Genomic DNA, 23,633 nt, shown 5'->3' on the forward strand with positions numbered 1-23,633 from the left:
AGTCACCGCCATGACAACGCCGGAAAAGGAAGACTTCCACTTCCGGTGCCGGCCCGGCTTCATGACCCGGAAGCTCAGCTTAGCCCTCTTCCGGTACGTAGCTCACATTGCCTCGCGGATCTGTGGCGCCGGTGTGATCCTCGGAGCTGCCGAGATGGTGAGTCCGGGTAGGGAAGGGGAAACAAGGACGGGTGGAGGCCGAGGAGTAAGAACGGGGGTCCCCTCCAAAGACCATGCCTTGACAGTGACCCCCTGCCCGATGCCATCCCCAGAAGCCGATCCTGCTCCAGGGCCACGAGCGATCCATCACGCAGATCAAGTATAACCGCGAGGGAGACCTGCTCTTCACCGTGGCCAAGGACCCCGTGAGCACGCGCGGCCTGGCATGGGAAGGGGAAGGGGGGAAAGGACCACGGGGCAGGCGGGGAGGAAAGGATCGCAGGGAAGGGGAGAAGGAGGGGAAGCGATCCGAGGGTGGCGCTGGAGGGGAGAAGGGAGGCTAGGAGTAGGGGCGGGGCGATGCTGGCGGGGAGAGGGAGGGACTGAGGATGAAGTGGGCGGGATTGGAGGGAAAGGGTGGGGCCAAAGGAGAGAAAGACCGCATGTGGGGCGGGGCTAAAGGGGAAATGGGAGGGACTGGAGGTAGTGGGGCGGGGCTAGAGGAGAGCTTATGGGAAACAGCTGGGGCGGGGCTGGGTGGGAAGTGGGAGGCGTGGGGAGACTTAGGTGGGAGAACTCGAATGGCCGATACTAAGGCACTTGTTTTAATGTAATTGGTATGGGCAGCTCAGTGGCCCAGTAGGTAAGAATGCTGCCAAGTTCCATTTCAGCCTCTGTGACCCTGGGCAACTCTGTTTCCCATCTGAAAAGTGGGACAATATTCAATCTCATTTAACCTCGGTCAGGTGGGTGGTTGTGAGACTGGAATGAGAGTAGGTGTGTAAGGCATTTTATAAACTTTAACGAGCTTTGTAAATATCAATTATTATTATTAATATTCTCTGCATTTTACCCATCAGAGGTCTATGAGCCAGGACCAGAACTCTCATCTCCTGATTTTTCGGTTCTTCCTACTGTACAAACCTTCCCCTTTGCTACCTGGGTTTTTTACCTTTCCAGTTTTGTTTTTTTTTTTTTACAATTATCTTCCACCTCCAGCCCATATTCCCTATCATCTCAAACTGATTTCCTCATACAGGAAGGATTCCTTGTCCTTGGGAATAGATGGTGGCTGAGCTGAGTTAGTTCAGTTTTACTCAAGAAGTCTGGGGGTGGGTTTTTTTTTTTTTTACACTTCCTTACTCTAAAGGAAGGGAGGACTAGTGTGGTGCTACCTGTGGGAGCCACTGCTTTCTGTAGACATGAAGCTCTTTGTGTCGGGGTGAAGTCATTGCACTGAAAAATATGAGGTTGGATTTAAGAATTAAGCAAGAAAGTGAATCTGCTGAGATTAAATAAATATCAGGTAGATAAAATTGGCTACAGAAACAACCACCTTGAAAGAAGACATGTGAATGTTTTGGGGGATCAGGAAGAAGCACGTATGTAACTTTTACTATACAAAACATCTAGCTTATAACTCTTAAAACTATAAAAATATACTAAGATTTGGGGTGCCCTATTCAAGACATAAAGAAATCTTCCCTCAACTCATTTGTTTGGAATATGTCACAAAACACAATTTGATCTTAAAAGCCCACTCACATGATCCTTTGCAGGAACTTGGTTAGGGAGCTTCCCTATAGGGGTTTAAGAGTGAGAGAAGGAAGGAAAGGCCACATGGAAGACTGGGAGAGGGAGAGGCAAAAGGGAGACCATTAGGCCAGAAGCTGCTGGAAGACTCCCAGGAAAGGAAGGTTTTTACTTTTTTTTCTTGGTTACCTCTTCTAGGAGATGGGTACAGACTAACTGTCTTTGTTTCACCAGATTGTCAATGTATGGTACTCAGTGAATGGAGAGAGATTGGGCACCTACACTGGGCACACTGGAGCTGTGTGGTGTGTGGATGCTGATTGTATCCTTCATTCTCTGACTGTCCCTTCAGGAAGACCCAGGGGGTTGGGGGTTTCATCCTTCTTAGAAGGGTGGTCCTTCTTAGAGAAAGGACTGATTCTGCTGATTAAAGACAGAAGTGCTTGACTACAGCGGTTATCCAGGTGGTTTAAAGAAATTCAGTCTGCTTCCCTTGCCAAGTGGAAAAGGTGGCAGATGAATTTGGTAACATTCCCTAACAACTTCTCCAGGGGACACCAAACATGTCCTTACTGGCTCTGCCGACAACAGCTGCCGCCTCTGGGATTGTGAGACAGGTAATCAGTGATCTACTACTTTCGGCTGACTTGGTTTTACAGGTCTGGTAACCTGGTAACCAGCACTTTGGGAGCGGGCATGACTGATGTCAAGGGGATATTGGGTACCAGATAAACTCAGAGAATGTCAGAACTGGAAAGGAACTTGGGAATTCTGTAGTCCAACTTCCTTTTTTTATGAAGGAGAAAATTGAGGCCCAGAGAAGGGGAATGAATACTTTGGCCAAAGTCACAAGGTTAGGAGAGGGCTAGGCCCAGAACCCAGTTATTCTGGCTTCCTCCACATCATCCTGCCTTTTCCAATCTGACAGAGTGAATGCCTCCTTATGTTTCTTGAGTCCCCAAAGGCAAAGTTCATTCTGGAGATGAATCTTTGTAGATTAATGGGTTTACTTTGCTAGGCCAAACCTATTCCTAGGTGGCCAGATGATTGATCAGAAAATTCAGGACCCTAGTTCCTGGCATTCCCCTCCCAGGCTTGAAGAAGCAGTTTCCTGGTATGATCTCGGACCTCAGGGATGGAAGTCTGGTGTCTAAGATGATGAGGGAAGCAGATTTTGCCTCAATTTTGGGAAAAAACTTGTTAGTGATCAGATGTAGCTCAACGTAGAATGGGAATAAGGTGTTCCCTCTGGCAAAGGGATTCAGCATAGCATCTCTGCTTGCAGGTGATTTGGAGTTGATGGCCTTTGAGATTCTTTAATAAAGATGCATGAGGCTGAGGAGGGGATTCTGGGTTGCCTTAGTCTAGTTCTAAGCGTTGAGCCCACTTTCCTGAGGAATCATGTTTACTGATAGAAGGAGCAGTAAAAATTGGTAGAGATGGAGCTGGGGCTTTTAGGGGGATGAAAAAAGAACTAAGAACAGTTTTCTGTCTCCATCTCTAGGGAAGCAACTGGCTCTGCTGAAGACCAACTCAGCTGTCCGTACATGTGGATTTGACTTTGGAGGCAACATTATCATGTTCTCCACAGACAAGCAGATGGGATACCAGTGCTTTGTCAGTTTCTTTGATCTGCGGGACCCCAGCCAGATCGGTAATGACTGAGATGGAGATGCAGGGACTCAGAGAGTGGAGGTGGGGCCCAGTATAGTGTAGTCCCAGGCCAGCCTTCACCATCTCTTTCCCCACCCCACAAACAGATAGCAACGAACCTTATATGAAGATCCCATGTAATGCTGATGCTAAGATCACAAGTGCCGTGTGGGGACCCTTAGGGGAGTGTATCATTGCTGGCCATGAAAATGGGGAACTCAACCAGTACAGTGCTAAGGTGAGAGTTGGGGAGGCAGGAAAACAGGAGGATGAGTGTGGGCAGATCTGGATCTGGGGAGAATGCTTGGGGGCAGGAAGAGACCACAACTGCCCATTTACCAGAGAAGAGAGCAGCTGTGGACTCCTGGTGGTGGGAAGTAGGGCCATGCATGCACCTTCTTCCATGCCTTTTCTCACAGTCTGGAGAAGTGATGGTGAATGTCAAGGAGCATTCGAGGCAGATTAATGATATTCAGACATCCCGAGACATGACAATGTTCGTCACTGCCTCTAAGGACAATACAGCCAAGGTGAGTGCTGGGCTCAAAGTGGACCTGACTGCTTCAAATCAGGGGCTTTTCCCTACTTTCATCTCACTTTCCCCTTCTAATGTGTTTTTAGCTCTTTGACTCCACGACCCTTGAGCATCAAAAAACATTCAGAACAGAACGACCTGTCAACTCAGCCGCTCTCTCTCCTATCTACGATCATGTAAGGCAGTTCCTGGCTCTCCTGCTCATCCATTAGTCACAACAAAGGATGGTGGGACTCTCAAGACCACAGCAAAGGAGCACTTTGGGGAGAGGGGTGTGTGTGGTAGACCTAGGAGAAGTTCCAAGGGACCAGGCTCCCAACTTTGATGAGGGGAGAGAATCACAATATCTAGAGTATGTACAGATGATGCTACACTAAGGGACAGGGCCTGGCCTAAAGGCTAGCTCTGGGTCTCCTTCTTTCTATAGGTAGTCCTGGGTGGTGGGCAGGAGGCCATGGATGTAACCACAACCTCCACCAGAATTGGCAAGTTTGAGGCCAGGTAAGTGAAAGGCCTGTTTGCTGGAGGAGGGCAGTTATGGAGAGTTTACCAAAGGGTGAAGCTTTGCTATCCATGTGGGTTCTTATTTCCTATATCCTAGGTTCTTCCATATTGCCTTTGAAGAGGAGTTTGGAAGAGTCAAGGGTCACTTTGGCCCCATCAACAGTGTTGCTTTCCATCCTGATGGCAAGAGGTAAATCCCTTTGGGGTGAGATTCAGAACAGAATGAGGAGACCCTTAAACTTAACTACTCATTTCTGTTCTCTGTCAGTGAGTGGGGTCCTTTAATACATACACAGACCTGTCTAACTGCTGTCATCTTCTCCTTGCAGCTACAGCAGTGGTGGGGAGGACGGCTACGTCCGAATTCATTACTTCGATCCACAATACTTCGAGTTTGAGTTTGAAGCGTGAGGAGTTGAAACTGGCCTCTCCTGACCCTCTTGCTCTGATTAATGAGTTGTGGACATCAAAAAATAAACCAAATGGAATGTGATGATGGTCTTGTCCTTTGAAGAGTTGTGGGTTAGGCAGAGCTTATTGGTCAATAGGGTCATGTCTATCCCCTCTGCCCAGTGAGACTCTGGGAAACAGAGGACAAGTACAGGTCCATTTATTGTCAGCTTTTCCCTTTACTTCATGGCCCTAGAAGTGAAAGGGTTTGGGAGTAACTGCAGTTGAACTTTGGAGCTACTGAAATCCATAGCTAGCGGTTCAGTCTTTAAGGAAGCTAGCCAAGAACCCTGAAGCAAAGACTGGATGTAGGGATTTGGAGCAAAATCCCTTCCTTAAGGCTGGAGACTTCATAGGGTGTCTACTCTCTCTTGCTCTGTCACTATTCTCCAGAGCTGTTCCCATGCCTCTTGGGCAGGCTCAGGTGGTCGAGTCCAGCGTAGGAAAAGACCTGGGAGTGGGAGCAGAGAGGAATCCCATTAGAGACAAGCCTGCAGGAGGAGGGTGACGGGTGGAGCAGAAAAGGACACCTTACCTGCCCACAGCTGAAGGCTCTGGGGCTCCACCGAGGGCCACAGGGCCAGAGGGTTGGGCGAGTAGATGGGATTATGGAGTCTCCTTCTCTCCTTTGATTGGTTCAGACTGGACCACAGGGAGTGGGTCTTTGTCTTCACATCACACAGGTACCTAACCAAGAAGCAGAGTGGATTAGGTGGGTCTTTCAGAACCCTGTGGGTTGAGGTTTCATAGGGGAGGCCAGCTCCTGCTTTTGAGGGGTCTCATGCACTGTCTCTGGAGCAGAAGCTTCAGGCCTGCGGATCCTATGGGTAGAGTCTAGCCAGGCTGGAGGCTGAAGAAGGTGCAGACCACTGACTGCAGTCACCTCGGCTATCCAGACGTACCAGGACAGGAACTGGCATCACCGCAGCCCAGGATCCTCCAGCTCTCTTCTCTCTGAGCAGGATTCTAGGGATTACTTTTATGCAGGGCAGTCAGGAAACCTGCGCTCCATCCATGGCTGTGAGATCTTGAGCACATCACTTTTCCTCACCGGGAAAGGGAGGGTGAGGCTGCCCTCTAGCTACCTAGAGAGATGACTAAGAAAGCCCTCGGGCTTGTAGGGCCACAGTGTTTCCATCAATTCATCCAAATCACCATCTGATGAGTATGAATGATGATTCCTACATCTCATCGAATGAAAAGTTGAAATGGGTTGTTTGCAGAGACAAGGATGATTATAGTGAATAGGAAAATGATTAGATATTTTAAAAAGTGGTGTATGTTAGGGTCTGCATGCATGTATCTTCTAGTTCTTTGCCTTCCTCCTGCCACCCCTAGGCTGGATTCCAGGGTCATCTGGCCTGACCTTCTTGCCCAAAGTAGTACAGTAAGTAGAACCATGGGTAAACGAGATAGTGTTGTTTTCAGTCCTGTCTAATCCTTTGTGACCCCTTTTGGGGTTTTCTGTGCAAAGATAGAGAGATGTGCCATGCCTTCTCCAGCTCATTTGACAAATAAGGAAATTGAGGCAGACAGGATGGACTTGCCCAGGATCACACTGTTCACTGTTTCTGAGGTTGAATTTGAACTCAGGTCTTCCTGATTTCACACCTGACACTAACCACTGTGCTGCCCAGCTGCCTTCATCTCATGCTGAGATCATACTTGAGGGGTTGTACTGTTCTCAAATTTGGAGGTGAAACTGAGGCTGAAAAATTAAGTATCTTAACTGTGATAAGTCACCCTGTGAATTAATAGTGAGATGTTGATTGAAACCTGTTAGAATTCTTACTAGGTACTAAGTTGTCTAAGTTAGCATGGTACTTAACAGTTCTCTAGCTCACTAATGTATTTAGTATTCATTGGAGTTCTACAAGATTCACAAGTCAGAAGCCCACAATCTTGGGGAGGAGCCAACTTTTTGAGTTCACACCTCTAAAAGAGCATATATAAAAGGACAAGTCCACTGGGAGCATTCTGGGAGATTGAGAAGCCAGGATTCGGAGAGAGAGCAAGAGGCTGAAGCTGGCAGGGGCAGAGGCAAAAGACTAGCAGCAAGAGCTCTTGGAACCAAAGAAAGAGATAGGCCTCTAAGAAAGCTAACCAGGCATTTGGAAGGAGACAATAAAGGACTGGACCTTTAACTCCTGGCTGCTCCCAGAAGCTCCCCAAGAAACCTGCTCCCAGAGAATGATCATATTTTAGAGAAGAGAAGATTGCAGGAGCGCAGGAGTCTTTCCATATCCCAGTAACGTCCCTCACAATAGAGGGCCAGTGGTTGCCATTTTATCCTTGGAGGCCTTTGCGCCAGAGCTGGATACTTGTTTGGGTGCAGGGTGTCTTGATTGCCCTCTGAAGCCCCTTGGCTTCCCTCACCTTCCAAGACCTGTGAGGGATGCTGTGATCCGTGGCCATTTGGCCTTCAGCGTGTTTTCCTGAGGCTGTAACACCGAGCTTGGCTGGCAAGGATGGGGACAAGTCGACTTTGGTTGGAAGGGTCTCCCCGGCACCTGTCCTGGGAGTGGGTTGTCAGAGTCGAGCTGGCTTCGGGAGGAGCTGAACTGGGATTTAGAAAGAGGGAGGGCCTGGTGCTCGAGCAGAGAGGGTCTGAACGAGGGAGACACAGCCCAGCTGGCTCTTACCTCTCCTTCTCGCTGTTGCACAGGAAGGTGCCAAAGGGTGAGGCGTAGGCGTGCTCAAACACGGCCAGCAGCATCCCCTCCCCAAACTCCAGGGACAACGGGAACTGACGGCTCAGCTGCCACACACAGTCCAGGAAGAGCAGGAAGACGGGGGCCTCGTGTTTGGGTCGGGCCTGGGCATAGGCTGAGTGGGCACAGCGCTGCTGGAAAGGGTGACCGGCCTGGGGAAGAGGGCAAAGCGAGGATGAGCAGGAGCCCACTTCAGGAGATGCTCCCGACAGCCTGGGCTCCCACTGGGGCCTATTACCTGGATCCATTCCCGTTCCAGTAGGCTTTGGAAGCCGCTCATTGTTCGGCACTTGGGATCCAGGATTAGTTGTGCCAGTGAGGTCACAAGGAGGGTGGTGTCCGTGCCCTCAGCCCCATGTACCAGGATACAGACTCCTTCCCTGCATGGACCCAAGAGGCTCCGTCAGCAGCAGTCCCCTGCCTCTCTGTGGGGTGGCTCCCCATCCCCAACCCTGCCAAGTCAGGATGACTCTCTAGGGGTGATAAGGCACAGGCTTCAAGAGGTGCCCTACGATGCACTGAGTAGTAAACAAGAAATGCATGTTCCAGGGACATTTGTGGAGGCCAGAAACCTCAGGGAAAGCTTCCTGAAGGGGGTGACACCAGGACTGATGGCCTGCAGTACCCGCTCTCTGCTCCCATTGCCACTATTTGGGCCCACCTGGACTATTGTAATGGCCTCCAGCCTCTCCCCTCCACCATCTGTCCTCTCCAAGCTGCCCAGAATGATTTTTCCAGCTGACTGTCCCGGGTAAAACTTTGAACAGTTCTCTGGTCCTCTGCCCAGCATTTAAGGCCCACCTGGTCTGACCCGAATTTCCCTTTCCAGTTTGATTTCCCAGAACACCCCTTCCCGTGCTGTTCTGGCCAAACCCGAGTGCTGGCTCTTCCCTGATAGCATCCTGATGGTTAGAGGCGGGGCCTCCTACGTGGAAACATCCCCGGTAAGGTGGGATGCTAAGCTTAGGGTCCCTCCCCCCTGGAGGGCACATTCCCCAGCCCCCGGGGCTTACCTGTCCATGCCCTGGGCTGCCAGGCAGGCGGCGGTCAGTGCTTCCTTAACATGTGTCAGCCATCGGCAGCCATCTAGCCGGCTGAGCCAACGATCCATACTCAGCGAGGGGTCTGTGCAGGCTTCTACCAGACGGACAAAACTGTCCTGCAGGGGCCGGCCCCTGGGGGAAAGGCAGGCTAGTCACCCCTACCTCCAAATCTGAGAAGCCCGCTCTTCCAAGGGAGACCCAGGGCCTCTGCCTGCCACTGCTCTGCTTGTCCAGTCTTGCCATCCTAAGTACAATCTCTTCTTGGGCCCTCATCCCTAATCTGATGACCCCTGACCCTCATTAGGTCTGCTCTAACTCGACCAGTATTCCAGTCTGTTAGCCTTTCTGTACATACACTATCCGTGGCCACCTTTTACACTGGTGATGACTCCTATTTCTCCCCAAATCTCTGGGCCAGGAGGAGAAAGAGGCAGCCTAAACTCGCTACTCCCCTCTGGGATATCCCTGGCGCAGCTGTGTGGTGTGGGGCATGGAGGGCCAGCCTTGGAGTCAGGAAGACCCGAGTTAAAGTGTGGCCTGGGGCACCTAGGTGGTGCCCTGGATAAAACACCAGCCCAGGAGTTCAGAGGACCTAACTTCAAAATCCAGCTTCAGAACGCGGTAGCTTTGTGACCCCGGGCAAACCACTTCAATTAACTCCAATGCTAAATAAACTATTTGAAAAAATAGGGATTGAAGGAGTCCTACAAATTCCTTTTATGACACAGACATGGTACTGATACCTAAACCAGGTAGGCTGAAAACAGAGAAAGAAAATTTTAGACCAATCTCCCTAATGAATATTGATGCTAAAATCTTAAATAAAATATTAGCAAAAAGATTACAGAAAATCATCCCCAGGATAATACACTATGACCAAGTAGGATTTATACCAGGAATGCAGGGCTGGTTCAATATTAGGAAAACTATTAGCATAATTGACTATATCAATAACCAAACAAACAAAAACCATATGATCATCTCAATAGATGCAGAAAAAGCATTTGATAAAATCCAACAGCCATTCCTAATAAAAACACTTGAGAGCATAGGAATAAATGGACTTTTCCTTAAAATAGTCAGGAGCATATATTTAAAACCATCAGTAAGCATCATATGCAATGGGGAAAAACTGAAACTTTTTCCAGTAAGATCTGGAGTGAAGCAAGGTTGCCCACTATCACCATTATTATTTAATATCGTATTAGAAACACTAGCCTCTGCAATAAGAGTCGAGAAAGATATTAAAGGAATTAGAGTAGGCAATGAGGAAACCAAACTATCACTCTTTGCAGATGATATGATGGTATACCTAGAGAACCCCAGAGATTCTACTAAAAAGCTATTAGAAATAATTCATAATTTTAGCAAAGTAGCTGGCTACAAAATAAATCCCCATAAATCCTCAGCATTTTTTTATGCCTCAATTTCTTTACCTGAAAAATGGGGATAATAACTTCTTGTTCCCTAGGTTGTTGTGAGTATAGTGCTTAGCACAGTCCCAGCACATAATAATGTCTAAATGTTAGCTTTTGTTGATTTATCTGACCTGAGCTGAATGCTATCACTATCCTCCAATTAGTGCTGTCCCCTCTGATTAGAATGTGAGCTTCTTGGGGACAGGGACTGACTTGATTGTCAATGTTTTTTTCATTGATTCTGACCCATCCAACCTGTCAATGAAATTTCTTTTGTGATCTGTCCATTCTCTACCAGCCTTCAAGGTGTTATTCCAATTTTCCCCAATGAGTTTTATACCTGGCTTTGGGATCATGTAGGTGGATAGAACACTGGACTTGGAATCAAAAAGACTCATCTTAAGTTCAAACCTGGCCTCAAATGTTTCCCTGGGTGACCCTGGAAAGTCACTCCATCTGCCTTAGTTTCCTCATCTGTAAAAATGAGCTGGAGAAGGAAATGACAAACCTCTCTGGTAGCTTTGCCAAGAAATCCCCAGGGGAGATCAGTCAGATCTCCACGAACCTGGCTGGTGGTCTTCCTGTCCATCCCATTCCCTGAGATCATTTTCAGGGACCTCAGCTCTAAATCTGACCACACAATTCCTCAGTCTGCTCAGCCCTCACAACGTCCTTCTCCATCTTACTCCATGATCTTCCTTTAGATTTCACTGCCTTTCCTTTCAGAAAGACTGAGTAGCCGAAAATTCCCCCAAACCACTAAAAGTGGATGAGAATCCATGCTTCCCCCCCACTAACCCTAACCCTGAAGCCTAATCAGCATCTTGAGGCCATTCCCCATTGTCCCCTCTTGTAAAGTTCAGGCTAGCTTTCTGGAGTTCCTCCGGAAGGGCCTTGGTCTCAGCAGGATAGACACCATGAGAATGGACAAGAATAGAGTCCAAAGCCTTTATTATCTCTTACACGGTCTGTGTCTGTCATTCTCCTTCAGCAGTCTGGCAGTCTGTCAGTCTCAACCACTCTCTCCCATAGTGCAGGAGGCAGGACAGCCACTTTGACCAGGAGGTCAAAGATAGAATGTCTTGCAGTCCTCTGCCCTTCTATGCCTTATTGTAATTACATCACTAGAGAACCATTACATCACCATACTAAGTACTAAGTATCTATAAACTAGAGAACCATTACATCACCATACTAAGTACTAAGTATCTACGAACTAGAGAACCATTACATCACCATACTAAGTACTAAATATATGTGAAATAGAGAACCATCATTTCATCAATTCCACTGAGTTAACTCCTTATTTAAAGGATACTTCTCCAGAGTTCTGGCCTCTACACCCTCCTTCCACTCTCATTTCATTTTCTTCAATGATAATCTTGACCCAGTGATTTGCTGCTCATTTCCCTCCTGGACTTGCCCATCAGGCGCTAGGAACCCCTTCATCCTGCTCATCATCAGTACCTTGCGCCCTTCTGATTGGAGGATGGTGAGGGCACCTAAAAGAGCCACCCCTCCTTTTCCCACCTGCTTGTACCTCTCTGCAGCCCGCCTCCATGCACCTCCCCTCTCTCCCAGCCTTTCAGCTTCCTCTTGGGTGTGGCCTCCACTTAGAGTATTAGCTGCTGAGGAAAAGGACTGTTTTTTTCATATTTATATTCTCAGCTCTTAGTACCACGTTTGGAACACAGTAGGCGCTTAATAAATGTTGACAGCTGGCGGCAGAATCACCACCTAGAATCCTTTGTCTCAGCATCACAAATGCTGTTAAAATCGCGAAGTCGCACTGGACTGGTACGACTTGGTTATTTACCTCTCCAGGGGCCGGTGCAGCCGCTTCCAGCCCGGGTAGGCCCCCTTGGCCTCCGTGCCGCCCCCGGTTATTCGGGCCTGCTTGACGGCCTGGGCGGAGCGGGTGTCCAGCACCAAACCCCGGCCGCCGCCCAGGGCCAGAACTGCCCGCAGCAGCTCCTCATCCTCCGCACAGCGGCGCCTGTTGGCCCCCTGCAGGGGCTGGCTGGAGCGCAGCATCACCTGGGAGTGGGATGCGTAAGCCGCCTTAGGGGCCAACCTCTCAGGACCCAGGGTGAGGGCTACCCCGGTGGGCTGCAAGTGAGGGGAAGGTGGGAGCAGGCAGGCTCAGGGTACTGGGGGGAATACCGGAGACTAGATCAGGTCGGGGCAAGGGTGTAGTCCATCTGGGGACCTGGGGCTAGACGTCCTGGAGAGGCGGAAAGTGTGAGGTGGAGTTTGGGGTGAGGCACGTGGATCGGGGATCAGGGGGAAGCCAGAGGGGGAGCAGAATGGGGACAAGGCTGGGGTAGTTAGGACTGGGAGATGAGCAGAGTTCCCGGGGCAGGGAGTAGAGTGGGGTCCGGGAGCCCATTCGAGACTCACTGTTCCGTTGGTCGTATGATAGTAGCAGAGCACAGGGAAGCGTCCCCCTTGGCGAAAGCGGGCGCTTCGTGCCAGGACCTCGTCCCCAATCCCAACAGGTACCACCAAGGCTGGCGGGTAGCTGGCACACACATCGAAGTCCCTGTTCACTGCGCTCAGGCGCCAGGCGTCAGTCTACAGCGAGCGACGGCGTGGGAGAGGGAGTGGGGTGGGCTGTCGCAGGCTAACATCATCGGAAAGTTCCCTCCCCCCACAGACGGGGCTCCAAGCCTTTTCCCCAGAGCCTCCCCAAACCCTTTTTGCAGTTGCTCTCAATGCTCTATCCCCGCAGCTACCTGGAGGGCCACCTGCTGATAGAAGTGGTCCGGGGGATGCAGGTGCGCAGCGTCTCCAAGCCTCAGGCTCTGGGGTCTGTAGAAGAATGGATAGGAAGTGGTGACAGATTCCAGCGAGGTCAAAGCCTTGAGGAGAAAGGCAGGAAGTACGTCTGGAGACCCCGGGCTCCACAGGCAAAACCTCTCCGTGCCCTAGCTGCCGCTTTCACCCTGCCGTTCTCTGCCCTCCCTCTTCCCCCCACCCATAGTATGTGGGGACGGCTTTGCTGCCCCATTCCCCGCACGCCCCGCCCACCTCGATGGAACTGGCGATGTCCAGGGTCTCCTCCAAGCCTTCGATCTCCAGCTGCAGAACGTGCAGGTTCTTACATTTCAGGGTGATAGTGCCCGAGTTTCCTGCCACCCTGGAGGAGTCAGAGGGCTAAATGGGCATGTGGGGGTCAGGGGGAAAAGATACTGAGTTGGGTATAGGATTCAAGGGCCAGTAGAGGGTCACGAGATGAGGGTGGAGCTAGTAGGGGAACAAGAGTGAAAAGACGGAATATCGACTAGTGGATAAGTGGGGCGTAGGGGAAGAGGACACTGGTCAGTGGAGAAAGTGATCAGAGAGATCTTGGGGAAGGGGACACTGCAAGGATCATCGGTCTGTGGGTTAGCGAGGGGGAAAAACTTGGGAGCCAGTGGGGGAAAGGAGTCGTATGAGGGGGAGGAGGGAGATGATCAGTGGGATAGAGGGAGCTCAGCTCTCCTTAGCTGGAGGACTGAGACCTGGAGAGCTACGTGTGCCTTCCCAGCCAACATCCGACACGTCGGCTCTCGATCTCACACGTATTTCCCAGCTAAGCAGTTCCCGATCTTCCCGGGCACGCCTTAACGATACTAGCCAGTGCTTCCTCAGGAGGACCCTTACCCCCTACAGACACACACACACACACACACACACACACACACACACACACACACCTCTCGCCCCACTCTCTCGGTTCTGGCAGCCCGCTTCCCTCCCCTGTGCAGGTGCCCCCTCTCTGTCCCCTTGCGCCCCACGAGGGCGCAGCCTGGGCTGGAGTTGCTCTCACCGCTTTTCCACAGCATCCACGTTGCGCAGAAGCAGCCACAGGTCGCCAGGGCTTCCGTGCCCCGCGGAGAGCAGCAGGTGGTGACTGGTGATACACAGGGTGCCCCGCACCGGGGACTGCCCGGGACCCGGCAGAAGGAGCGCTTCCGCACTACCAGTACGGATCAGCTCTGAGAACTCCATACTGAAAATCTAGGGCGCTGCGGTTCTGGGGGTGTCGCGGGCCTTTGTGGGGCGCAAAGAAGGGCGGGGTCCCAGGGCGCCGAAGCCCCAGGCACAGAGTCCTCTGCGCCCAAAGCGAGAACCCAAGGATCCGGATGGGTCCTGGGAGGAAGGGGGGGAAACAGGAACTGCCCCCGGGGCGGGTGAAACTTGCGGGATGGGGTGGTTAAGGTGGCCCCACGAAGGGAAGGGTTCAAGATTTCCTGAGATCTAGAGGACTCGGGGTGCTCAAGTATGGCACTGCCCTCTTAGTGGGGGTCAAAACAGCCTCGGGCTTGGAGCCTAATTGGGGACTCAGATTTCTTGGACCCAGTGCACCCATTCCACCCCCACTCTCAAACAGAACTCTCCTCCCCTTGGCCTTGCTCGGGAAATAATCTACCAGAAAACCCGTTATTCATTTTCCTCCTTCATTCCCTGGCTCATCTCGTCCTCTGTCTTGTAATGAGAAGCCCTGGGTCAGAAGTCCTGCCTAATTTTTAAATTAATTCATTTTTGATATTTCTTGTTTATACATCACAGTAATTTTCAGATACATCCTTCTCCCTGCCTCTCCCACCCCCCTATGACCCTTCTCTTATAACAAAGAAACACGGTTAAGCCAAAACAACCTTCTTTGACCCCTGACAGGCAATGTTTAAGCTATTTTGCCTACCTCTCCAAGGAAATGGGGGAGAGGAAAGGGGGAGAAATGCATTCCCCCTTGCCTTCATTTAACTGTTGTAAGAGATCTCTTTCCTTACACTCTTAGAGTCGATGTGCATAATGATCTTTTCTTGGCTTTCCTTGCTTCCCTTTTTCTCACTCTGTACACACCTTCCTACGTTTCTTTGGATACCTCATATTCCTTGTTTCTTACAGGGAGATGATGTTCTGTTCATTCACAGACCACAATTAGTTCATCCATACCCCAATCAAGGGTACATGATTTATTCCCAGTTGATTGTTTTGCCACTGACTGATTCTAGGTTCTCCCCTCTCCTCCTCAATTTCTTCTCTAACATGGAACAGATGGAGTAGCTTAGTCCTTCCTAGTTCTTAAATTGAGCCCTCTGTTGGGTCTCCTCAGGGCCACCTTAAATGCTGACTGTATCTGTCAGCTCATCTGGTGGCCACTGGTTAAGGAGCGCCCCCTAGGGGCAGTTGCCTCTTCACTTGAGTGAAGTCCTGGTCCTTTGGTGTCCAGAATGCCACAGGGGAATCCACCTTACAGCCTCTCCTGGAGCTTCCCAAGATTCAGCACTTATTTCCTCTCACCTCCAGCAATTCATCTCAGACGCCTCCTCTGAGTATCCCAACCGAACCGGCACCTCCCATCGCCCCCCCTCCAGGCTGGGACCCCCATACATGTATTTCCTCCTTCCAGGCTGGGACCCCCATACATGTATTTCCTTCTGGGATGGGACCCCCATACATGTATTTCTTCCTTCCAGGCTAGGTCCCCTCCCATTTATTTCCTCCTTCCAAGACCGGACCCAAAGCCTTCACAGTCTGTCCTTTTCTAGCCAAAGACCCCACATTCTACCTCCATCGAGTCTGACACTATCTCTGTGACCCCGGGTCACATACCACATACCCACTCCTCCATTAGGATCCAACACCCTGCCACCCTCCAGGCTGGTACTCCTCATTCTGCTCCCTCAATCTAGTTAGAATTAGAATCCCTGCCCCAAGCTGAGTTTTGAAGATGAATCCCCCAGTGGCAATATGATTGGGACAGATGGGAAGGAAAGTAGATAGAGGCCAAGGGAAAAAGCCAATATCCTCAGCAGCAACCTGGTCTTGTAGAAGTTTCCTTTCAGAGAATAGGATGTCTCCTTTTGGGCAGGGACAATTAAATTTGACCCTGAGGCCAGAGAAACTGAGATCCTGCTCCCCCCTCTCTTTCCTCTGGGAGTCACGTGAGTTCCCATTACTATAGAATTCCAGGGAAATAAGCCACACAATCTTACGCACTCCGACTTTGGCACATTTACCCATCTGCTCCCCCTCAACCCAGGGACCGGCGTACACATCACACCTCTCCCACTGGAGCCGCCATCACCATGGCTTTGGGGTCCCTGGCGTTTGGGGCTCTGGGTGAGGAGGAAGAGCAGGAGGAGGAGACCCTGGACAGCTTGAAGGCACTCACTGCCAAACTGAAGCTGCAGACCAGAAGGCCCTCCTACCTGGAGTGGACAGCCAGGGTCCAAAGCCAAGCCTGGCGTCGAGGCCAGACCAGGGCTGAACTAGGGGAACCAGGTGCGGGAACCATCTGCGGTTTCCACACTCTGGATGATGCCTTGCAGTGGCTCAGAGAGGAGCTGGTGAGTCGGGGGTGTGGGTGGTCTGAGGAGGGGAGACTGGCAGAGGGATGCCCCGGGCTGGCCCTTAGGGAGTCCCCAGTTTCAGGATGCCCCTTTCAGGACAGGCAGCATGGGGAGGAGGTGAAAAAGATTGGCTTTTGAGTTAGAGAACCTCGTGTAAGGTTCTTGAGTAAATCCTGAGTCTCAGTTTACTTATCTGTCAAGGGAAAGACTAAATGATCTAAAGTTTCCTAAGGACCCTAAATTCCCAACAGATTTGGGGAGGCTAAAGTCTGCAGTGGGGTCATGCAATGCGGAGAGTGAGGCTCATTTTCCCACAGCCTGGTCTCTTGTATTCAGTAGGTGCTTAATAAATCTTTGTTGCCAAACAGAATAGATGAGCCCGAGTCCATTTAGAAGGCTGGGAAACAGCTCCGTTACTTGGTAGTTATGGGTTCCAGTTCCACCCGCCCCTCTCTTCCCCTGTCAGTGGTGAGGAAGTGCTTTGTAAATCCTCCAAGGCCATGGTGATGGGAGTTATTCTTATGATTCCTGGAAGAGGAGGAAGAGGAGAGCAGAGGGTGGAGCCGGGCTGAAGAAGAAGGAGGAGCCAGGAAGGGCTGAGCTGAACGGAAGGGATTTCAGGGCCACAGAATGTTAGAGATCCTAAGGGCTGGCAAGCTGCCCAGACACGGGCTGGAGATGGGGGACAGAGAGGGGGGGGGGGAGAGACAAAGAGAGACAGACATAGAGATAGACACAGAGATAGAGAGACAGAAAGAGAGACAGAGACAGAGAGAGAGGCAGAGAGAGGGAAAGGGAGAGACAGAGACAGAGAGAGAGGCAGAGAGAGACAGAGAAGAGAGACAGAGACAGGGAGGGGGAGAGAGAAGGAGGGGAAGAAGGAGTCATAGAGATAGAAATACACTAAGAAATTGACACAGAGGGGCAGCTCGGTGGTGCAGTGGATAGAGCACCAGGACTGAAGTTGGCCCGTGCATCCCTGGCCCAGGTGGAGGACAGGTGGCTGGGCCTGGATCCACAGCCTGGACCATTTCCCGCAGAGGCAGATGCAGGCCCAAGATCGGGAGCTGGCAGGGCAGCTGTTGCGCCTCCGGTCCCGCATGCACCAGCTGAAGGTGGAACAGATCTGCAGGCAGCACCAGGAGCTGTTGGACGCTGCTGAGCTGGAGGCCGAGGCCGAGGGGCTGGGCTTCGGGGAGGCCTCGGAGCTGCTGAGCCCGGACTCCCTGTGGGCCCCTCGCCTGCTGGCTCCCCCGCTCAGGGACATTGGTCTCACCCGGATGAACATCAGTACTCGTCGCTTCACCCTGTGCTAAACAGACTGGCCCTGCTGCCTGACCCAGACCTCGGGGTCCTGTTTTGGTGCGAGGGACCTCCTGCCTAGAGGCTGGGAGCTCTCCAGTCCTTCCAGCATCATTCACTATTCCCTTATCTCTTTGGGAGAGATAGACACCAGGTGTCAAAACCAGATTTTCTCTTTCATTCAGCTTTGTCTCTGTTATCTGGTTTTTGGGTTTGGGTTCTCTGTGAGGCTGTTTCTCTGGTTTTTTTTCCTTTTTAAACCCCACCCCCTCCCCCAAGCAACTGGGTGTTAAGTGACCTGCCCAGGGTCACACAGCTAGGAAGTGTTAAGTATCTGAGACCAAATTTAAACTCAGGTCCTCCTGACATCAGGGCTGGTGCTCTATACACTGTACCACCTAGCTGCCCCTCTATCTGACTCCTCTCCTTCTTCCCCTCCTCTCTTCCTCTCTTCTCTATGTCTCTCTTTCTCTTTCTTCTCTGTCTCTTTCTCCCTCTCTCCCTCTCTCTGTGTCTCTTTCTCTTCTCTTTGTCTCTCTCCCCGTCTCTGTCTCTCCCTCTCCCCTCCCCCATCTCTGTCTCTATCTCTGTCCCTCTCTCTCTCTCCCCCCCATCTCTGTCTCTCTCTCCCTCTCCCCCCCATCTCTGTCTCTCTCTCTCCCTCTCCCCCCCTCTGCCTGTCTCTCCCTCTCTCCTCTCCCCCCCTCTGTCTCTGTCTCTCCGTCTCTTCTTCTGTGTCTCTCCCTCTCTCCTCTCCCCTCTTTCTCCCCTTTTCCCTTTTCCCTCTCCTGTATTCCTCTCTCCCTCCTCCCTCCCCTTTTCTCTCTTTCCTTTTGAACATATATCTCAGTTTCCATTTTGTCTCTGTCTCTCCCTCTGTAACTTTTGTTTCTGCTGTTCACCTCTCTTTGTCTGACTTTCCACCTTTGGCTTCCTCTCCCTCCCCCATTTCCTGCCCCCCTCACCCGCCTCAGTTGAGGTGAGCAGAACCAGCATTAGTTTCCACCTCTCAAACCCCAACAATGTGTCTGTGGCATCCTCTTCTCCGCTCTCCACACCCTCCCCTTTCCTCAACAGTTTGGCTCAAGGTGAAGGGGCAGGAGCTATTTGTAGCACAGGAATGGGTGACTCCCGCTTGGCTTAGCTCTGGCGGATGTGCTAGGCCCAGCTGGAGCTCAGCCATCGGAGGGTTCACCTCTGCCCCTTACCAAATACCCGTCTTCTCTCTCCAGTGAGTCTAGATGGGACAAATCTTCCCACAACATGGCCAGTGTCCATTTGGTGTTAATGCTGAAAGGACCCTTTGAGATCATCCAGCCTGAAGCGGGTAGAGGGATAGAGTGGAGTGTGTGTGGAATTTGGAATCACAGGACCTGGTTTCAAAACCTCGCTCCGCCCCTGACTCCTTGTATGATCTGGGACAAATCATTTAATTCCTAGCATCTGTAAGATGGCAAGCTCCTTGAGGGTAAAGGCTGGTTTTTGCATCTTTTTGTTTTTCCAGTGCTTAACAGTGTCTGGCATATAGTAGGTGCCTAATAAATGTTTATTGACTGCCTGTTTTCTCCTCTGTAAGGTGATTATGTTGTGCTCCATGGTTCATGTGGTCTTTCACCTCTATAAATGTGTGATTTTCTACGAGCTTAGTCCTTTATCACAAAATCAGACTCTAAGACAAGGTAAATTAGTCTATGTGGGGCTGGAGGTGGAGGGGGAGCCTTTCCTTCCCCCCTACCTCCTTCAGCTCATATGTGGGGCTGGAGGTGGAGGGGGAGCCTTTCCTTGCCCCCTACCTCCTTCAGCTCAATTGCCTCTTCTTCCCAGAATCTTCCAGTCTTCATTCTGAAAAGGTCTTTAAGGGTGTGACTCCCAGACTACCAAGGGAGACATGAGTACATTTTCTGGGGGAGGGGATACAGGGAAAGGGAAGGGGTCTATGAACTTGGATGGGAAACAACCATCTTTATTTGTACCATCCTCTAAATGAAATTTGTCATTTCCTTCAATGATGACTGAAAAAAAAATTCTGAGAAGAGGTTCCTAGGTTTTACCAGTTTTTCAAAGGAGCCCATGACTCACATACAGACTAAGAACCATTAATTTAATCCAATCAGCTGACTTTACACAAGAGGAAAATGACTTACCCACAATCACACAGCTGGAAAATAGAGACAGGACTTCAGTCAAGGGCTTCTGCTCCAAATCCAGGGCAATTTCCACTTACCATCAGACACTCTCTACAGTACATGGCCCTCTTCCCCCCGACCACGTGTTGGGAATTCCCTGCGGGGGCGGGGGGAAGCCTGGGACCCTGGGACCACAGCTCCCTACTATCAGGCCCTGGATGTTGGGAGGGGCGTGGCTGGCACTGTTGTTCTTGGCTTGTGGTTGAGGGAGGGCCTGACTGGGTTCTGGGGTTGGCTGCCGCCTCTTTTCTCACTCACACTCTCTCAGGAGGCAGGAAGTTGGGGTTGGACGTGGGTTGGGTGCTGAGAAGGCAAATTGAGGCAGCGATAAGGAACTGGGCGCCTCATCCATCCTCTGGGTGGTGATGGAGCCTCTGGACCAGAAGAACCATGTGAGCCAGGCCCAGTAAACACACCAGGCAGGAGCCCACCAGAGGCAGGTAAGGCATGGGGGCACAGGGGTTCGGGGGCATCCAGAGGGCAAGGTCAGCAATCCCTGAGGAGAGAAGAACCAGAGAAGGGTCTGGAGATTATTCCAGATTTCTGGCTCAGGGTCATGGTGGGACCCTGTGACATTAATCAATGAGCATTCTGACAGTACCATTTTGCCGTGGGACACACCCTGGCAGTGGCAGTGACCCCACACGACTCCTTCTGATCCCTGACTCATCTCTGGAGACCTCCCTGATATTGATCCTGTGAGACTCCTGATACTAGCCCTCTTTGCCCCCCAACAATAGTCACACAATCACTGTGACAGCCCCCTGGCCGTTCCAATGCCCCAGAGGTACCCTGGGAGCAAAAGCTGCCCCTTCAAAAAATAGTGTGGAAGTTTCTGAAACTGGACTAAGTATCAGGGAAGATGGATTTGCAGGCAAAGGTACTGGGTTGTGGTCCAAACAAGGGGACCGCCAGCTGCTGGAGGGAGGAGGGCTGGAAAGCGTTATGCTGTATCTGGTCTCTTGGGAGGGAGTGATAAGGTGGGACCTAAAATAACCTCTTGCCTGGATCAGGTAAAGACTTTGGAAAGTCTCCAATTGCCTTATTAATACATATTAGTAGATTCCTTGTAAGATTGCCTTATTAATACATACTTATAGAAACTTGGTGACTGTCTAGTTCAGATTAATTTTCATTTGGTAGAAGATGAAGAAAGGAGCAGAGTTGCCACATGGCCAATTAGTGGCAAGGATAAGGTTACTCCGCTCACTCCTGCCAGCGTGGCAAAGGAGAGAGAGGATTTAAAAAACTTGAATTCAAATCCTGCTTCTGATGTTCATTTCCTTATCCCCTAACATTCTGGGCTTGTTTCCTTACTTGTAAAATGAGGGGTTTGGACTAGGAGATCTCGGAGATCTTCTCAGTTCTGGAATTGTGACCTCAAAGACAAGAAGAAAGTCAGAGCTTTATTTTCTTGCGTTGTTTGGGCGAATGAAGGAAAATTCCATCAGGAAACTTAAGGAGGGACTTAATGGGGTCAGAATCCCATGGGAAAGAGACTCAGACCCTCCAATGACTTTAGCTACCAGAGATCCCCATGAGAGGGAAGGGTTTAGCCAAGCTTCCTGGATACACTTGTCAGCGAAGATTTCTGATGTGGAACGGATTTTTCATGAAAAAGGCCAGGCCCAGGAAGGGAGGAAAGGAAGGAAGAAAGGCTATTTTAAATTGGAGGGGGGGATGATTGGCAGTGGAATCTGACCCTGGAGTCTCTTTCTCCACTGGATGCTGGCTAAGGAAGTCTTGCGATTAAACTTCTCAGGGGCCCGATGGAAGTTATCCGGTCTCATCTGGACTTTCTAAGCTGTGTACAATCTCTCATCTTCTATCACCTTCCCTTAGTTGCCTTTCTAATCTTCCTCCTCCTCCTCCTCCTCCGTGCTCCATCAGAGACAGTATCTGCCATGTTACCTAGTTTCATCATCTCTTTCCCTTTGATGAGATCTAGCCTCAGACAGACTTGGTCTCTGGACCAGTTGGACACTGGCCCACAATAGTCATCTGCCTAGGAAGTCAAACCAAAGAGAACTCTGGACAGGCGAGGACACCTGGATTCAAGATCTTGGTACAGAGGAAAGAGTATGGATCTGGAGTCAGAGGGTCTGGATTCAAATCCTACCTAGAGGAGCTCCTCATCTCTGGACCTCAGTTTTCCCCTCTGTAAAATGAGGGGATTAAACCCAATGACCATGAGATTCTTTTTAGTGCTAAAACCTAATCTGTACTCTAGGTCCCTAAATCTCACCTCTAAGACTACTGTGATCATCTTTGGATAATACCCACCCCCCCTTCTGAGGGCTGTTATGAGAAAAAACACCTTCCAATTCTTAAAGAAACAAGATTAGAATCTTCGTGAAAGAGGAAACTTCAGGGAATGGAGGGTGACAATTTGGGGCAGGGGGGAAGCCCCCATTGTTACTAATCCTTCTGATGTGCCATCTGCCTTGGGGCCCTCCCTGCCCACTCTCCACCCCCACTGAAGTTTTCTCCAACAAACAAGTTCCAAAGATGTGTCCCTGCCCTTCTAGAAAGTGCAATATAAAGGAATGAGTGCTAAACTTGGGGACCTTGGGGACCTCCGCCTCCTGCTTCAGGCCTCTAGTAGCTCCGCTGGGTCTCCAGCAGAGTCTCTTCATCGATAAAATGGAGACAAGAGCCCTTTTATCAATAGATGGTCATAGAAAAGATGTTTCGTAAACCAGAGAACTGGGGGATCAGTTTAATGCTATTATTGCCAAATTCATTGCTCTCCAAAAATGACCTTCTGTAAAATTTCACCAGGGAATATACCCCTCATGAATGTTTAACGCAGACCTCGCTGGGGACCATGATGGCAGAGTCAGAGGAAGAAGGCCTGCTGTCCTATCCAGGCTTAGCTGCCTTTAGTTCCTGGGAATCATTGGGCGAGACCCGATCCTTCCCTTCTTTAGACCTCAGTTTCCCTATCTGTAAAGTAAGGAAATTGGACAAGACGGCCATTGATTTCCTTCCTTACTCTAAATCTAGTAATTTTTGGTTCTGTAATATTCTGCGTTTTAAAATGTATTCCGTCTCTGAAACACTGTGTTCTAAAGCTCCTCTCATACATCAGTAAGTCCATTCACAAACGGTTATTAAGCACCTACTATGTGCCAAGCGTTGGAGATGCAAAGGAAGGCAAAGGGACAGCTAAGTAGTGTAATGGTTAGAGCACTTGTTCATACAGCTTGTCTCCCAGGATGTAAGCTCCCTGCCTGCAGGAATTATATTTTTCCTTTCTTTGTGTTTTTTTCCCTTTGTTTTGTTTTGTTGAAGTTGTTGGAGGCAAATGCCTTGCTCAAGATGTATGAACAAGCTACATAACAGAGGGAAAGCACTAAAAGGAAAGGCTTCCCACAGAAGGTGGGATTTTATCTGGGACCTGACGGACGCTAGGAATTAGAGATGAGGAGGAAGAGCACTGCCCACAAGTGTTTGTGAATTGTTCTTTGTTTTTCCAAGAGGGGACGCTGGGACACGCAAGTGAACTGGATTTAAGGGAGGGAGACAAGGTCACTTACCCCACTTTCCCCTCCAGAGCCATCTGGGTCCAGAGGCCAGATATAGGAAGACAACTGCAGAGGGCCCTGCACGCAGTGAGAGACCTAGACCTTTGTAAGCTAAGATTAAGCTATTAAAGAATGGGCTCCAAGCATAGGGGACAGCAAGACAAAATACCTGCACTTTGTTTTTTCTGTTATAAGCTCCGACATTCTAGTTCTATGAAACATATCAGAAGGTGGATGAGTATCTAGGGGTGGAGGTGGGGATTGGGGAAAA

The 23,633-nt window shown here is 50.4% G+C and overlaps 4 protein-coding genes across 4 annotated transcripts in view; 3 read left to right on the top strand and 1 right to left on the bottom strand.

Annotated features, from left to right (window-relative positions):
* Position 1: 1 nt before the first annotated feature.
* On the top strand, positions 2-4,877 carry EIF3I (eukaryotic translation initiation factor 3 subunit I). The gene is made up of 11 exons (XM_051987830.1): positions 2-157; positions 273-365; positions 1,927-2,014; positions 2,244-2,309; positions 3,197-3,346; positions 3,453-3,583; positions 3,765-3,875; positions 3,967-4,056; positions 4,308-4,381; positions 4,482-4,574; positions 4,714-4,877. The coding sequence occupies exons 1-11, from the start codon at positions 11-13 to the stop codon at positions 4,793-4,795; spliced, it is 1,125 nt and encodes a 374-aa protein (XP_051843790.1). The 5' UTR covers positions 2-10; the 3' UTR covers positions 4,796-4,877.
* A 101-nt stretch (positions 4,878-4,978) lies between these two features.
* On the bottom strand, positions 4,979-14,339 carry LOC127555497 (myotubularin-related protein 9-like). Its single transcript, XM_051987829.1, has 10 exons — positions 13,818-14,339; positions 13,037-13,145; positions 12,742-12,867; positions 12,407-12,580; positions 11,823-12,043; positions 8,559-8,720; positions 7,784-7,925; positions 7,477-7,697; positions 5,370-5,521; positions 4,979-5,285 (listed from the first exon to the last, which is right to left on the bottom strand). The coding sequence occupies exons 1-10, from the start codon at positions 13,997-13,999 to the stop codon at positions 5,185-5,187; spliced, it is 1,590 nt and encodes a 529-aa protein (XP_051843789.1). The 5' UTR covers positions 14,000-14,339; the 3' UTR covers positions 4,979-5,184.
* Positions 14,340-15,211: 872 nt separating this feature from the next.
* On the top strand, positions 15,212-17,894 carry FAM167B (family with sequence similarity 167 member B). The gene is made up of 2 exons (XM_051991369.1): positions 15,212-16,344; positions 17,388-17,894. Exons 1-2 carry the CDS (start codon positions 16,084-16,086, stop codon positions 17,661-17,663), a joined length of 537 nt encoding a protein of 178 aa, XP_051847329.1. The 5' UTR covers positions 15,212-16,083; the 3' UTR covers positions 17,664-17,894.
* Positions 17,895-20,034: 2,140 nt separating this feature from the next.
* LCK (LCK proto-oncogene, Src family tyrosine kinase) overlaps positions 20,035-23,633 on the top strand; it is a 38,813-nt gene continuing 35,214 nt past the window's right edge. The window contains exon 1 of the mRNA XM_051987842.1: positions 20,035-20,275. The gene's annotated coding sequence lies outside the window, so the exon portion shown is untranslated. The remainder of the gene's footprint in view (positions 20,276-23,633) is intronic.

This window comes from Antechinus flavipes, chromosome 3, assembly GCF_016432865.1.
Source record: "Antechinus flavipes isolate AdamAnt ecotype Samford, QLD, Australia chromosome 3, AdamAnt_v2, whole genome shotgun sequence".
NCBI lineage: Eukaryota > Metazoa > Chordata > Mammalia > Dasyuromorphia > Dasyuridae > Antechinus > Antechinus flavipes.